Source organism: Bipolaris victoriae, assembly GCF_000527765.1.
Source record: "Bipolaris victoriae FI3 unplaced genomic scaffold scaffold_95, whole genome shotgun sequence".
NCBI lineage: Eukaryota > Fungi > Ascomycota > Dothideomycetes > Pleosporales > Pleosporaceae > Bipolaris > Bipolaris victoriae.
In genome coordinates this window covers 53253-68961 of record NW_014575297.1, presented here as the reverse complement: position 1 = coordinate 68961, position 15709 = coordinate 53253, and the positions used below count along the sequence as shown (strand labels likewise).

Here is a 15709-nt window from a genome sequence, read left to right as displayed (position 1 = left end):
CGCTTATGTAGGTAGGTTCACTATTGAGACAATAGGGATGCAATATATCTGGTGTGGGATGGAGTAAATATCAAAAGAGCATAATTGTACTTGAAGCGTTTGTGTGTTGGCATTTGCATGGAAGAGAGGGATATGGAAGGAAAGGATACCATTGATGAGATAAAGTGGGGTTTGTCGTTACAGCTGCTAAGATAGCCTTGGATTTATTTGTTTTCATAACCGTGTTTGACTGCAACAACAGGAGGCATACATGAAGTGATGTTGGAATGGATTTTCGTCATGTGGTGTGTATTTTGCAGAGATGGTGATAGCGAGCATGTTAATACTGCACCATTGCCAAAGCACCAGATACATACGCCACCCGATCTTCTTGCTGTACGTTAACGAGCCGCTAAGGTGATACGGAAGTCATGCAATAGCGTGACCACAAAATGCAGATGACTGAAAGACCACAATATGCCTGTTTTTTTTTGGAAATCCGTGGTCGTCAATACCGTTCACACCAACTGCTGTTGCTGCCTGGTGCAATCTTTTCGGGCAGTAGCTGCCAACCGACACTTCTTATCACTGACATCACAAAACATATTGCATCACGCTCAACCTTCTCTCCCCTCCCTCACCTCATAGCTCGCTGCTCATCCATACTACTAGATGGCTGCTCAACAACATCCTACTTGAGCACTGTCGACGCTACCATTGTTTTGCTACACTTCCTCATACAACTCCTTCCTCATTTCATCTATTCGTCCCTTGGCAACTCTCACCAATACAACACTTCAACTACCAAAGCTACGGGTCTGCCATCTGGTATTTGTCTGGGACTGTTTCGACTCACCAAAACACGACGCCATACTTTGATTCGAGCCTCGTTGGCTCTGCGGCCACCTTCGCATTAAGTGTGTCTTTCTGGTCCAGATTACAGATTCAAAAATCAAGGATGTGCATTTTCACATTGCTAATACAGTCACAGGTGCATCTCGCAGTCACCACAACGTTTCCCTTTACCTATTGTATATACGGGCTGCCTGCACAGTACCGGGAAGAAGAATACTGGCGAAGCTTTTTACTTGATACCATTGAGGAAGTGGACATCCTGGATCCATCACACGCGAGGCCTGGCCGAATCAGGGCTAATTCTACGGGTTCTAATCCTAAACCAAGGTCATTGAGCTCGAGCATATCGGGAACGTCGCAGCACTCGACCCGTATCAGAAGGCATTCTCAGCCCACGCCACCGCCGACACTTGCTGAAAAAGTTGCATTGGGACCACAGCTCAATCCCTGGCATCCCAAGCACCCTTATCGACTCACTAGACACGGTTCTCTACAAGACATTTACATCCGCAGAAAGGAGCAACGCCTAAAGGAAGCTGCAGATTACGAAGAGCGTTTGATTCAACTCCGCCTTCAGCGGCGCAGGAGTTCGCGACAACTCGACGGCTCGAGGTCAGCTGGAAGCTCACCAAACATAAGTCGTACAAACTCTGAGAAGGAGCTCTCAAGAACTTCTTCGTGGAAGAACCTTGCCAAAGAGCTAGCATCCTTTGAGAAGTTTGGGCCGCTTAAACGCACAAATACTTCCGAATCCGTGGCGTCTTCGAGATCTGAACAGTCCAACAGATCCAGAAAGTCAAATCTCCGCCGGGTACTGGTATTGGAACGTACTAGTTCAGATGATCGAGGCGTTCAAGGACATGAAGCACGGCAAAAGCAGCAGTTACGACAGTTTAGCATTGGAGCGGACAGCGAGCCAAATATTGCATCGCATGGAGGACAAGGACTCGGAGTATGCCCTGGAAAGCACCCGGACAAGAGTACTCGGTACGTGTGTTGTTCAATGCTGGTGACAAAAAACTGACTTGTCGTAGCGAACGCGCGCGCGATCTATGGACCGAATCGATGTTTAGACGTGATAAGCTTCGCTCCGACTTCCTCAAGAAGAGTTGGGGCGTGCATCGTCGAACACAATCCATCCAGTAAATCATATATCCATTGCTGTTCTGCAAAAGAGACCTCACGTCTTGCTGCTTTGGAACATTTGCTTGTCATCACCGAAGACTTGCTTCAACGCCTTATGGATGTCGAGGGCATCACAAGCAGTGGGTGGCTTCCCGCTACTCCACAGTCACAGCATGCAGCGATGTATGGCAGCGCATGCGGCAGCACAGTAGGTGGAACGGGAAGTGGTAGCATGGCCAGCAGTGTGCAGACAAGTCGGAGGGGAAGTACTCAACCACAAGAGTAAAATTATCCCTGATCTGCTTTAACATTTCCCTTATTTTGTACCTGGTATCAGGTTACTTACAAGCCATAGTATGTTCCTTGATTACGCGCACGGCTCACCGCAATCTACGCAGCCACCGCAACAACTACAACATCCACACTCAGTACCTTCCCAACTTCCCTTTGTCAATGACTTCAATGCACCTAGCTCGCCTCACCATATTCAGAAACCGAGGCTCCCCAGGGGCGGCAGCGAGACATCATTCCCTACCAGTACACCAAACCCAATGGCACAGACGATTGCCAGGACGAACAGCGATGTCATTCAGCATCCCAAGCCAGTGCCCGTCGGTCAGTTGGCAGTTCCTGGGCGCGGCAGAGTGCAGTGGAATCTAGGTTCCGAAGGCTAAGCATGGCGATACAATGTCAGCTATTGCTTGATTGAGTTTTGAAGTTTCAAAAATAACGAGTTCATGAAATAGGGTGAGGTTACCTATAGCTCATCACTACCTTTGTTAGCAACACGCAAATGACATCTTTGGTTGTATGAGAGAGAGGCGACTGGTGAGTTACATAACCTAGACTGACAACAGCAACCGGCATACCAGGACCCTACCCACATGACTTGCGCGAATTGGGCAAAAAAAGATGCAAGAGCAAAAACATACGACAGCGGGGATTCGCCAGTGGTCACCCACCTGACTACTAATCCGCCGATTTCAAGCTTGTATAGGCCAGATCGAACGGGATGGCTAAATTTCTTGAATCTATGGCCGTATGTGGCAGAAAAACCAGGATAAGTTCTTCAGATTCGTGAAACACTGGAAAATACTGGGAATAAAAACCAGGAGGTTTTCCAGCGTGCGCACGTGATGCTATCGATATCCCAAACTAGCTTAGCACTGCCGCATCGACGGAAAACAACGTCTACACCCTTTCGCACGCCGCGTAAAGATAGAAAATGATTATATATTAATGGCACTATCAAAAAACTCGTAAGACACCACTAAATTCTCAAAGGTGTAGGTGCAGAGTCAGGATCTCGTAATTGCATACAAGAGTGAAGTGATGGGCCTCAAGAATGGCGGGGGTGCATTTTGATGCATACAACCAGTGTCCTCAATCATAGATCTCTCCGACTCAATGTATATACTCCTAGCTTATCCATCATACTAGAGCCCAAGTCAGAGCGCTTGCAGTATTAGGGCAAAGTACGACGTAGACGGCACGGTTGAAAGGGTGACTGACAGGTGCTATTAGCGCGAAATCTTGGCGGCGCAGCGCACACATTGAATTGCCCCACTGGCCGCCACTTCTTACCGTGCTGTATCTGACAACAACCCCGACTTCAGGACCGACGCCTACACAGAACAGCACATACATAGCCGCTGACATGTCACGACCTGCAGGGTGAGTCTATCTGTGCCCTGTGCGTTCATGCGCATCCCACTGTCCTGGATTCTCTGGCGCGCCAACTCGTCACCTATTTCGCCTCAACCGAACGTCGATAAAAGTCTATATGCTGACGATTGCCATGTAGCCGCACCGACTGGGCGGAAGAAGACGACGAGGAGTCCCTCACCTCCCTCCCACCCAACCAAGTCATCAAGAACAAGGACGGAACCGAAACAGTCATCTCCTACCGTATTGAGGATGGCAAGAAGATCAAGACCACCCGCCGCATCAAGAAGACCGTCGTCAAGCAAGTCGTAAACCCACGTGTCGCCGAACGAAAGCAATGGGCCAAGTTTGGTCAAGAAAAGGGCAAGCCACCCGGCCCACAAACAGATACCGTCTCCGTGGCCGAGAACATTGTGTTCAGACCAGTATCGAACTGGAAAGCAAGCACCGAGGACAAGGGCGACGAGGCGAAGAAGAAGGCCGAGCTCAAGAACGCAAAGATCAAGTGTCGTATTTGCCAGGGCGACCATTTCACGACAAAATGTCCGTTCAAGGATACCATGGCTCCCGAGGGCGATGTTGCGCCTGCAGACATGCCCGACGATGCGCCCGGCGTTGGTGCATCAGGAGGTCTTGGTGCTGGATCTGGAGGATACGTGCCACCACATCTGCGTGGACGTGGTGGTGCTGGCGAGAAGATGGGCGGCAAGTTTGATCGTGACGACAGCGCCACCCTTCGTGTCACCAACGTTTCCGAGTTTGCTGAGGAGCAAGATTTGCGCGACATGTTCTCAAGATATGGACATGTTACCAGGGTCTTCTTGGCCAAGGACAGGGAAACTGGTCGTGCCAAGGGTTTCGCCTTTGTCAGCTATGCAGACCGATCAGATGCTGCAAAGGCGTGCGAGAAGATGGACGGATGTAAGTCTTGTGGTCGGATATTTCATGCGGGAACTTTACTAACGAAGCTGCAGTCGGTTTCGGTCATCTTATCCTTCGTGTCGAGTTTGCTAAGAAGGCTTAAGTGATTGGCGATGATTACCAGATGCTATGTAATTTGGCGTTCGGGGCTGGGACTACGGCCTCAGAGGCGGGTCCTTAGAGTTGGTGATGGGTATCTTCTATGAGCTTGCACGAGGTAGATGCTCCTTTTGCCTATCAAAACGATGGGTGTTTTACGTTAGTCTGTACGACTATACATTACGCTACCGATTTTCAGCTCGAGCCCTGGCATGAAGAGATGACGAATACTTCCGCAACATCGACTGCCAAATGGCTTATGCATCATGTCATGTATTGTGCAATCTCTCTGGCTGTGTGATGAAGAACAAGACATTGTTCAAAGTGAGCAGGGGAGTAGAAAGTGAAGGAGAGAGAACAAGCAGTTAAACACTTTGAAAAAAAATATTTTAAGGATGTAGCATTGAATGCAAAGCAGGTAATATTCGAGCCAGCAAGTCTTCTCATGCTTGCTCTGCCATGCCTGCATGATCTGATTCGTCGTGGTATCATAATCCATCTCCAAAGAATTCCCCCTCATCTTAGTCGCTGGCCCTGTATTTGGCTCTGTACTCATCTAGTCGCTTCAGGTCCTCCTCTCCGCCCAGGCTCCTCAAATACTCGACCACATCGTCCAGTGTCAGGATAGCAAGCACTGGAATGCCGTACTGCTTCCTCACCTCGCCAATTGCACTTGGCCCAGGCTTGCCGTCATCATCGGTAGCAGTAGGAGTCTTTTCTTGCCTGTCAAAGGCAACAATGATGCCAACCAATTCTCCGCCTTCCCTCTTGATGATGTCGATAGCCTCTCGGATCGCAGTACCAGCGGTGATGACGTCGTCCACGATAACAATCTTCTTTCCCTTGAGGCTGGCACCGACAATGTTGCCGCCCTCGCCGTGGTCCTTTGCTTCTTTGCGGTTGAAGCTGTAGCTCTTCTGCCCGTACTTGGCGAGATCTAGATCGGCGAGTTTATCAACTGATGCCGCTGCGAGGGGGATGCCCTTGTATGCGGGTCCGAAGAGGATGTCCCATTGGAAAGAGGCATCGGCCTCTCCGTGCGCCTTGAGTGTGTGAGCATAGGCTGAGGATATTGAGCGCAGCAAGTCGGCTCTGTGGAATAGCCCCGCATTGAAGAAGTAGGGCGATATGCGCTTGGACTTGAGGGTGAAAGTCCCAAACTTTAGCGCACCCGCCGACACACAGTCCTTGAGGAAGTTTTGCTTGAATTCTGGAAGTGCCATGGCGAATTGTTGCTCCTGGGCTGTGCGATGGGTATGGGTGAGTGTGTTCCGAGGGTGGTGGGCGTTTTCCATGATTTCTTTCCGAGCTCGGAAGCAGAGACCCTTCGAGAAAGGTCCGTGCACGGTGTCGTTCGTCACTGTTCAATGTTGCTCGCCAGAAGTTTTCGCGACATCACCGCCGACGCCCCAGCACACGCCCCATTGCCCTGCGCCTCTCCGCCCTGCGCCATCCTACGCTTTTCCTTTCCTTGCTTTCTTCTATCCACATACTCCGTGGGTTACGGGTCTTGGTAGCGATCTGGCGCAGCCTCTTATCTTTTCTTTATACCGGCACAGCACGACATCTTCAATATGGCTATGTATGTGCTTTCTTTGTGACTCCCAATGAAACTTCAATTCGAGACCTGCTGACACCCACACCAGCTGGGATACATTAACAGGACGCAAGGCCAAGGAGGCCGCACCACAACCGCCACCAAATAACGACTTTGTAAAAGAAGATACTTTCCAGCCCACACCATTCGACCCCAGCACCGCCATCCAGAACCCCTCCGAGTTCATCCTCGACCCCACACAATTGCACCCTCTTGCGGGCCTCAACCAACAGACGCTCGAATACCTCTCACTCGAAGACCAACTCCCATCCGATCTTCCTGGCTCGCAATCGGCCCTGCCCTCGCGTGGCTGGTCAGACGACTTATGTTATGGCACCGGAGTCTCGTACCTGACGGCGCTGACAATTGGTGGCGCATGGGGACTTGCCGAGGGACTACAGAAGAACCCGCCCAGCATGCCACCACGGTTGCGGCTCAACGGTGTGCTCAATGCGATAACGCGGAGAGGGCCGTTTTTGGGAAACAGTGCAGGTGTGATTGCCATGGTGTACAATGGAATAAATAGCACCATTGGCTACTACAGGGGAAAGCATGAGATGAGCAACAGCATAGTCGCAGGCGCCTTGAGCGGTGCCATCTTTAAGAGCACAAGAGGGACGAGGCAAATGGCCATTAGTTCGGGTATTTGCGCCACTGTAGCAGGATCCTGGGCGGTAAGTTGGATAGCCATTGAAGCTAGGAAATTTACTAATGGTGACTCAGATAACACGAAAGGTCTTTTTTGAGCCTGATCAAAAATCTGAGTAAACCAAGAACAGTTGTGTCTTGAGCCACAATGTTCCCGCCATCGTAGGCGTTCCGAGTTTTCGGAGTTTTCGTCGCAATGATGTTCTCGTCTTTTCTACGTTCGACACTTTTTGCATCTATACCGTCGATCTTGACGTATCCCTCACCACTCTACGGGCGGCCTCCGCTGCCCACTGTACAATAGCTGGCGTTCCTGGATGAAGACCGCATGAGGTTTAGAGAAAAAAGGCATGGTGTTGGGCTTCTGGGTCTTTGGGCGACTGGCTGTGTATTGTATGTAAGACGAAATGATGGAGCAAATTAATGACATTTGATCAATTGAGCTGCATTATGCATATTGGATCATTCTGGCAGGAGGAGAAGAGCAGGCTATACTGGCTGTTATTATACTGACGATTCGCTTCGTGAGTGGTGTGGTTCGCATTGGAGCCAATGCGCAGGGGAGAGGGGCCGCCTTTAGCGCAAGCCCCTGCAACTGCACCCATGCACTGCAGTCAAGTACACGGTCGCCTGTACGCACCATCGTATATTCCAGCGCCACGCGCCATGGTGAATTTTACTAACGCTACGGCTACCGGAACGACCTCGTCGTGTAGCTTCGGTTTGATCGGCAATCCATGTTGCCTTGGCATATGGGTCACGTCCCCTACGTTGTCTCTCACCTGAGAGGTGTCCTAAAGCGCCGAGTCCATCTCCACTATATTCCGTATATTACAACGCCCCCGGGTCAGCACCTTTGCACTAAGCACCTCTTGCCGCTCTGTTACTTGACACTCTGGCACGGTGCAATTGTCCTAGTCTAGCCTTGTAGGCAGTACATGGTCGATGGTGGCTGCTTACTTGGTCGTTCCAGTCTCCTTTAAATCGTTCACTCAATGAGGGACTATAGTTTCCACTGCCCATCTCACCATGCGTAGGATCAAAGTACCCCGCGGGGTACCATACCAGCAGCCCATGTCCCGGCAACACAAACGATTCCTGCTCTACGCGCTCGGTGCAGCCCTCCTGTTCGGCGTATGTTACAGGTTCTTCGGGGAGCCCATCGACCCGTTGGCCGTTCCTTTTGAAGACCACGAGGCGTACATGCGCCAAAGTCCCAGTCTCGCCAACCTCGAATCGCAACAGTCTTACGATTGGCGCAAAGCCCCTTTTGTAAACCGCATTTCGTCCTACATCCCGCTGCCGACCAGCAAACCCCACAAACTCCCGCGCATCCAGGCAGAATACTTTCCCGAAACACGTACACAAAGAAACCAGAGGGAGTCGCAAAGAATTGCAGTACGGAATGTCTTCAAGCGTACGTGGAAGAGCTACAGGACATATGCTTGGGCGCAGGATGAGCTCAAGCCTGTCACGGCAGAAGGCGAGGAGTCGTTTGGTGGCTGGGGTGCTACTCTTGTCGATTCACTCGATACCCTGTGGATTATGGGCCTTCGAGAGGAGTTTGACGAGGCTGTAGAGGCAGTTGCGGCAATCGACTTCGGCAGGACAAACCTCACAAGTGTCAGCGTTTTTGAAACGACAATTCGATACCTAGGGGGTTTGCTGAGCGCATACGACATGAGCGGCAAACCAATCTTGCTTAAGAAAGCAATTCAACTTGGGGAAATGCTGTACCGGGCCTTTGACACTACGAACAACACACCGCTGGGCTGGATGAGTGTGGAGAAGGCCAAGAAGGTTGACCGAGATGCCTTTGATGCCGAGACTAATATTTGTTTTGCCTGCCTTGGCTCCTTAACCATGGAGTTTACGCGCCTTGCGCAGATCACTGCTGAGCCAAAGTATTATGACGCTGTAGCCAGAGTCACTCTACTTATGGACCGTGTTCAGAACTCTACAAAGATACCGGGGCTTTGGCCGACTATGGTCAATGTCGCGCGTGAGGATTTCACTTTGTCAGGCTCCTTTTCCATTGGCGCGCTGGCAGATAGCACGTACGAATACTTTCCCAAGATGCATGCGCTGCTCGGTGGTGTGGAGCCTGTGTACGAGAAGCTGTACCGCGACTCTGCAAAGAAGATTGACGAGTACATGCTTTTCAGGCCAATGGTACCTGACAAGGACCATGGCGAGAACTTGCTGCTCTGTGGCGATGTGTCTGCTTACAGCGACCAAATCACTCTAAACCCAACCATGCAGCACCTGACCTGCTTCATTGGCGGCATGTTCGGTCTAGCAGGCCGTATCTTCTCCATCAAAGAGCACGTCGACCTCGGCGCAAAACTCACAAAGGGCTGCGTCTACAGCTATGCCGCCACCCAAACCGGCATTATGCCTGAAACCTTCGACATGGTCCCGTGCGAATCGCGCACATCCTGTCCCTGGAACCGCACCACCTGGGCCGAAGGCGTCCTCACTCATTATGGCAACAAGTACATTGACGATTTTGATGCCGCCGTCGAAAAATACAGTATTCCAACCGCTTTCACCAATATCCGCGACCGCCGGTACTTACTTCGCCCCGAAGCCATTGAGTCTGTTTTCATCATGTACCGCATCACAGGTGACCGCCACTACCTTGACAATGCATGGGACATGTTCAACAGCATCCTTGCTGCCACCGAGACAGAATACGGGTACGGTCAGGTTCGCGACGTTACGTTTGTTGCACCCCAGGATGCTACTGCTACCACTCCAACTACTGCTGCGTCTAGTGCAGCATGGCACTCGGGTACGCGGGAGAAGAATATCGAGAATAAGATGGAGTCGTTTTGGACGGCGGAGACGCTCAAGTATTTCTATCTTGTGTTTAGCACCCCGGATATGATTAGTCTTGATGACTGGGTGTTTAATACCGAGGCGCATCCTTTTAGGCGGCCGAAGGCTGGGTAGAGTTGGGGTGGGGATGGAAAGTTGGATGGGTAGTATGTTTTGCGTAGCATTCCCTTTTTTGTGAACAAGAGGAATAGATTCGGTTGATTGAGGGTGGCTGTGTAGGACTTAGCGTTGCATTTTTCTGGAGTACACGGGCTTTTGGATAGATGGGTATCGCAGTACACTACCATTTTTTTTCTATCATCGTTTTGATTGGATAAGTCTTGATCGAAGTGGTGTGTCTAGTGCATGATGTAAGGTTTGTGCGTGTTTTTTTTTTCAGATCGGTATCCAAAAAGATTTTGGAACAAAAGTCATGAAATCTAAAAGGAAAACTTTGACTTAATTATCTCTAACGATATGGTCGCCGGTTCGCTGATAGGGGAAATCGTGTGAAGTCGAGGGCGTGTGGTGCAGAAGAAGAAGGCGCAGTTGAATGATTTCATGGGAGTGATGTCGAGGTTGACGCGGGTATGAGAAATGGGTGAACATTGAAGTTGAGTATGCTTCGGCGATGCAGGACATGCGCGTGAAGTGGTGCAAATGGGTTAGGTGTTTTGCGAAGGCAAGGCTTCTGGGGAGGCAGAAGGATAGGGATGTGCTGTAGGATAAAGTCTGGGTAAGGGTAAAGAGGTTAGATAGGAGGAAGGGGCCAATGCCATGGAGGAAGGACATTTTGTTTGTGGGCAATGGGTTGGAATGGGGGTGAGCCTTGTGCGTGTATGGAGAAGTTGGGTTCGTTAGTTGGATGAATGAGGCTTGAGAGTGGAATGCCTTATTTGTTCGAATTGGAGCTATGTGAGATGCCAGCTCGAGTCGAATACTACTCCTAAAGGGGGTGTACTACGGTGTGCCGAATTTATAAGCATGGATTTCGGTGTCAACCCAAGCAAGGGGACTTTAATGTACAGGGAACCATGGAATAGAAGAATTCGCTACGTTACCTGGATTCATGTAGCAGCTTGGTAGGATAGGAGAGTTGTTCTAAAACCAAACGTCAACCATTCACATCCATTGTCTTTATTGAGACTTGAGTTTCACTACACCACTATTCGGGCCGTCAACATCAAAACTGGGGTATCGCCGTTTCAACGAAGGAAAAGAAAAAGGGTGCAAGAAACAGAAGAAAACACCAAGAGATCTAAAAATGGTCTTTGAACACAAGGATACGAACCAGGATCCCCGACGTCTGAAAATCTCTCGGAATACACAGTCTCTTATCCAAAGATTGTAAAAGTAATTAATATATTGTCCTCCAACGAACCTGATCACCACGGCACAATCTCGCCATCCTGTCTATAAAACTTTCCACTATCAGCCTCCTTCAAATTCGCCACAACATCCAACATATTTCTCACACTATCCTGCACCTCGAGCACCGCCCCCTCACCCCCCATCCTCGTCTTGACCCAACCGGGATCCATACAAACAACCTTGACGCCATTCCCCTTGAGATCCTTACTCTGATGCACCGTCAACATGTTCAGCGCAGCCTTGGACATGCTGTACGTGCAGCACTTTGTAACTTCAGATGCAACAGCCAGACTACCGAGTCCGGACGTCATATTCAGCACGGTGGCGCCGCGAGCGAGGTACCTGCGGAGGCACTGGACGATTTTCGCGGGACCAAGTACGTTGGTTTGCATGTGCTCGGTCATGCTTTTTGGGTCGAGTGTCAGGCTCGTGTCGCTGCTGGTAGCATTTATGCCGGCGATGTTGAAGAGGAAGTCGAGGTTGCTGCTTTTTTTGCTGAGGATCTCGGCGACGCGGAATTCGATGCCGGAGAGGGAGTCGAGGGAGCCGACGTCGCATTCGACAATGTGGACGTTGTTGTTTGAGTTCAAGGAGTGTAGGTCGGATAGGTCGATGGATTTGGAGCGGACGCCTGCGATGATGGTGTTGGAGGGGTTGGCGGCGAGTTGGCGTACAAACTCGAGGCCAATGCCGCGGTTGGCGCCTGTTAAAAAGTAGGTTCCCATTTTTGGTCGTCGTCGTGTTTTTGTGCGGACGGGTTGGTGGCCTTTGCTGATATGTGGTTTTTGTGTTACAATGATGGTTTGATGTGATATTGGTGCTGCGTTTGCGAGGGGAAGAGCGCCAGTTGATCTTGGAACCGGTTTCCTTGTGACTGGCTGTTGCAGATATGGACGGGAGAAATTGGGCGATTGTGAGGATTTACTTGATGAAGTACTCGTTTGTCTCCGCGGCTGTGTTGTGGGGGCAATGTCGTGGCGCGTATGTTGCTGCATGCTGTCTACTTCCACCGGGTAAATCATTTTAAATGACGTCGAGATATCAGTGAACATGGGTGGAATTTTCTTTCTTTTGCCTAACTATCGTGACCTGTTCGTGTGTTGTATACATATAAGTACTGGTATAGACGCACGAACCACCGGTTTGCTTGAACGGTCCGGGCCAGCAGACCCGCAAATCATTTCCCAGTGTCAGACATGTCACTCCTGTTACACAAATGTTAATGCGCGACGCAGCACCGTCCAGAAAGCAGACTGAGATATTATGCCCTCTCAAATAATCTGTCTCAGACAGCCTGTCAGCTGTTGGAGTTTGTGCTTCTGGTGCTTCCAGCAAAACGCGATGCTCATACAACCGATGTGTTTCCATGGTAGTGTCCGTCCACCAAGTGGACAAGGAACCCTGGGGTACATTGCAGACGAGTGTCGGGCTATGATCCATCAGAACTGTATATCTTGTCGACATATATGATTATATGAACATTACGCGAGCTATGGACATGGTAAACAGCCTTTTGGCTATATGTGCGGCATTTCGCAATCTCACCTTTGGTCGCGTGATGCGAACAGCATAAGTTTCATCTACTTGCCGTCCCACGACCAACCCCTTGGCAACCAGCACATCAACCATTCAGAACACATCTCACCCCATTTCAATGACCTGCTGACCGCAGTGTGTTCACTCAACGTGATCGACTTTGCGTTTCTCGCTCGCCCCTTTTACTACACTGGACAGGTCCACAACTGTATTGATTTAGCAAGTACAAAGGCATTCATTCACGCAGTTAGCGACTTACTGGGAAGATTAAAGGGAAAGTCAACACTGGCCAGCATAATAGCAGAGAATATGTACCATCCGAATAAGCAGGCAACAAAGGCGAATGCACCACCAGCCTCAGCCAGCTTCTTAGCAAGAGACGCCCTGCCATTGGCAGCCTGGAAATAGCTACCTGCTAGAAGACCGAATGCTGGTACTAGACTAAAGAAGATCATGAAGAAGACCAGGTTCGTACGGATGGAACAGATGAGGAAGACGAGGCACATTATGCCCATGGCGATTTGGAAGTATCCTATGACAAAAGTCAGAAGAACGTACGCATTTCATGTTGCTCATAACATACCGATACCGGCGTTGAAGCCGACAGACTCTAGACCCGTGCTACCTTGGACCGAGGGATTGGCGTATGCTCCGTATGCGTTGTAAAAAGGTTGTAGTGTAGCACCGAAGCCTAGCCAAAAAGCTCCAAAAGAACAGAATACGACGAAGGGAAAGGTGTTGCCTAGAATCCACTGTTAAAAGTCAGCACCGTCCTTGGTGAAACGAGAAGACCTTGCATACTTCACCAATGCCACCAATAACCATTAGAAGACCTCCGCAAAAATAATACCACCCAATGTTCGCCGCACCACTGCCTCCTGCGCCTCGCCACCCCATAAGAGTCATGCTCAGTGGAAATAGAGACAACAAGAACCCAATGATAGCGCTGTAGAAATTAGTAGCTGTCAACAGAAGACAGAATGAACACAGAGAGCATACATTGGTGTAGGGTTGCCAAAGGTCTTCCTCAATTCGCCTTTCACTTTGTTTGGGGGCGAGAGATAGAGCTTCTCGAACAGTTCCGGCGAAATGGAAATACTACCTGCTGTCCGGATATGATGCAGCGCGGTATTGGAATCAACTGAAGCGTCGAGGTTGAGGTGCCCGGGAAAACCGTTGCTATATCCTAGTATTGTTAGCCTGAAGCGGTAACCAGCTCTATTTCGGCATCTCACCATTGGGCTGTGAAAAGTCCTTTTCCAAACCATTGTTGATATCCATGGTTCTTGCTGTTGACTCGTTTCTTGCTGTTGATCCAGCCGACAGTGTCTCTGCGTCTCGAGTTGGGCTCAGACGAGTGTCATTTGGCGAGTACTTTTGCTGGTGGTCTGAATCCATACAGGCGGTGTGGTTATCGAAGGATGGGTTTCTTGCAGAATCGGAATTGAGAATCAAGTGCTTGTCGTAATGGCCACGAGTAGGGGAGGTGGGGGAGGCAGTGGTATCTGCAGAAATATCGTAATTGGACATGGGAAGCTAGGAGACTGGGGAGAGAGCTAATATAGGGTGGACACGAGAATCGATGAAGCAAGCAAGGGGCATAAATTTTCGGGAAACCCGGAGCACAGATGTCAATTGCGAACAAGCGTGGCTGCGGACGAAAGCAAGTGATCAACACCAAGTATGCAAAAGGCGGCGTACAGGTGCCCCAATCCAGGATGAATACGATGACCGGCCGTTGCGGCTCCGCCCTGAACATGGCACAGGGAATCGAATTGGCGGGAAGGCAGACATGGCCAGGTTAGGGCCGGCTAGAATCCAGACCTTGATTCGTTCAGGTCATGAGGAGGCGTTTCGTAGTCGAGAACGTGGCTTCCGTGACAAAACGACCCTAGGAACGGGAGCGGGGTGGAGGGAGTAGCCACTCTGTAAACACCAAGCATCCTCCCAAAGTCTCTTCTGCATGTACTTATACCAGTCTGGCATGGATGCTGGTACCACGATTACAATATACAGTATCTTGCCCATCTTATTTCATGGGATACCTTGTATACTTACATGAACCCATTCATTCTGTACTGTATAGAGCTCGAAGATCATACTGTCTGAACAAGTGACAATGACAATGGCATGCATCAAGGATCATGACACGTACATGGGCCTAATAGGCATAGGCATTAGAAAACCAATGACTCTAGTCCATATGGTCGATCTCGAGGAGTCGAGCGGAGAAGCGGCAGGTGAAAGCTGGGGGTGGATGCGGAAGCTCGACTGGGGAGCCAAACGATCGTCGGACCAGCGCTAACGGGTTGAGTTTGCGGGGAAACGTGCTAAAGACGCTAAACCCGGACGTATGGTTGCCAGCCTTATTTCCTCATTATAATACCTCAGTTTGCGTGCCGAGTACCCCTCCTACGACTTTTGCTAGTAGTAGTTGAGGGCGCAACATAAGTCGCCTGTGTTAGTGTGGTTTGGCTCAGAGCAAGCCAAAATACACGGTCAACTCTGTGTTAAGGCAATCCATGTTACTCCGACATTGAACGCCGGGCCGAATGATGGTTCTCAAGGCTCAGAGCACCCCGGCATGGACCGGCGAAATGCCACGATGGTTGGGTCAGGCTTGTAGGGGAGACACGGCGTTTGGTGCAAATTGATCGAAGACTTCACCCCCGCATTGAACTACTGAGGGGTGAGTAGCATCGAGCCATGCTGGCGTGACGCACGCCCACAACTAGAACACATGGCGAGTAGGCTGCGCTCGTCCGAGAAGCCCTCGGAAAGGATCAACGAAAGTGACAGATGCTTTCCGAATTGAAAGCAGCCTAACTTGATTTGGCAAACCATGACAGGGCAAGCGGTGACCTGGAGATGAGCCTCCGGGGAGCGAGTGCAACTGAGTGGAATGGACTCGTCATTTGAAAAATGCTGTTTTCGGAACGTCGCGGATTTTTTCGGTAGGGTAACAAGGGGTTTGTTGTCCACCACAGTACTGTGCAGATGGACGTGGTTAGACGTTCAAGGCTGACAGGAGTACCCGGCTTATCGGATGATCGAGACAGATAGGCAAAGCCTATTCGTCACCCCATAACAGCC

General features: G+C 50.3%; 8 protein-coding genes across 8 annotated transcripts; 4 read left to right on the top strand and 4 right to left on the bottom strand.

Moving 5' to 3' along the window:
- Nucleotides 1-1673: 1673 nt before the first annotated feature.
- COCVIDRAFT_18989 (hypothetical protein) lies at nt 1674-2633 on the top strand (the record flags this gene model as incomplete). The annotated part of the gene is made up of 3 exons (XM_014697555.1): nt 1674-1821; nt 1869-2241; nt 2315-2633. The coding sequence occupies 3 exons, from the start codon at nt 1674-1676 to the stop codon at nt 2631-2633; spliced, it is 840 nt and encodes a 279-aa protein (XP_014553041.1).
- Nucleotides 2634-2716: 83 nt separating this feature from the next.
- Nucleotides 2717-3010, bottom strand: COCVIDRAFT_108635 (hypothetical protein; the record flags this gene model as incomplete). Its single annotated transcript, XM_014697583.1, has 1 exon — nt 2717-3010. A coding segment is annotated over one exon (294 nt), but the record flags the coding sequence as incomplete, so codon positions are not given.
- A 606-nt stretch (nt 3011-3616) lies between these two features.
- COCVIDRAFT_40858 (hypothetical protein) lies at nt 3617-4648 on the top strand (the record flags this gene model as incomplete). Its single annotated transcript, XM_014697582.1, has 3 exons — nt 3617-3633; nt 3764-4545; nt 4599-4648. 3 exons carry the CDS (start codon nt 3617-3619, stop codon nt 4646-4648), a joined length of 849 nt encoding a protein of 282 aa, XP_014553068.1.
- Nucleotides 4649-5165: 517 nt separating this feature from the next.
- On the bottom strand, nt 5166-5867 carry COCVIDRAFT_40857 (hypothetical protein; the record flags this gene model as incomplete). The annotated part of the gene is made up of 1 exon (XM_014697581.1): nt 5166-5867. The coding sequence occupies one exon, from the start codon at nt 5865-5867 to the stop codon at nt 5166-5168; it is 702 nt and encodes a 233-aa protein (XP_014553067.1).
- Nucleotides 5868-6218: 351 nt separating this feature from the next.
- On the top strand, nt 6219-7009 carry COCVIDRAFT_29661 (hypothetical protein; the record flags this gene model as incomplete). Its single annotated transcript, XM_014697580.1, has 3 exons — nt 6219-6226; nt 6291-6915; nt 6965-7009. The coding sequence occupies 3 exons, from the start codon at nt 6219-6221 to the stop codon at nt 7007-7009; spliced, it is 678 nt and encodes a 225-aa protein (XP_014553066.1).
- A 909-nt stretch (nt 7010-7918) lies between these two features.
- Nucleotides 7919-9844, top strand: COCVIDRAFT_29660 (glycoside hydrolase family 47 protein; the record flags this gene model as incomplete). The annotated part of the gene is made up of 1 exon (XM_014697579.1): nt 7919-9844. The coding sequence occupies one exon, from the start codon at nt 7919-7921 to the stop codon at nt 9842-9844; it is 1926 nt and encodes a 641-aa protein (XP_014553065.1).
- Nucleotides 9845-11094: 1250 nt separating this feature from the next.
- On the bottom strand, nt 11095-11805 carry COCVIDRAFT_108602 (hypothetical protein; the record flags this gene model as incomplete). The annotated part of the gene is made up of 1 exon (XM_014697578.1): nt 11095-11805. The coding sequence occupies one exon, from the start codon at nt 11803-11805 to the stop codon at nt 11095-11097; it is 711 nt and encodes a 236-aa protein (XP_014553064.1).
- Nucleotides 11806-12757: 952 nt separating this feature from the next.
- COCVIDRAFT_108655 (hypothetical protein) lies at nt 12758-14014 on the bottom strand (the record flags this gene model as incomplete). The annotated part of the gene is made up of 6 exons (XM_014697577.1): nt 12758-12822; nt 12876-13148; nt 13200-13368; nt 13418-13562; nt 13616-13802; nt 13852-14014. The coding sequence occupies 6 exons, from the start codon at nt 14012-14014 to the stop codon at nt 12758-12760; spliced, it is 1002 nt and encodes a 333-aa protein (XP_014553063.1).
- Between the last annotated feature and the right edge of the window lie 1695 nt (nt 14015-15709).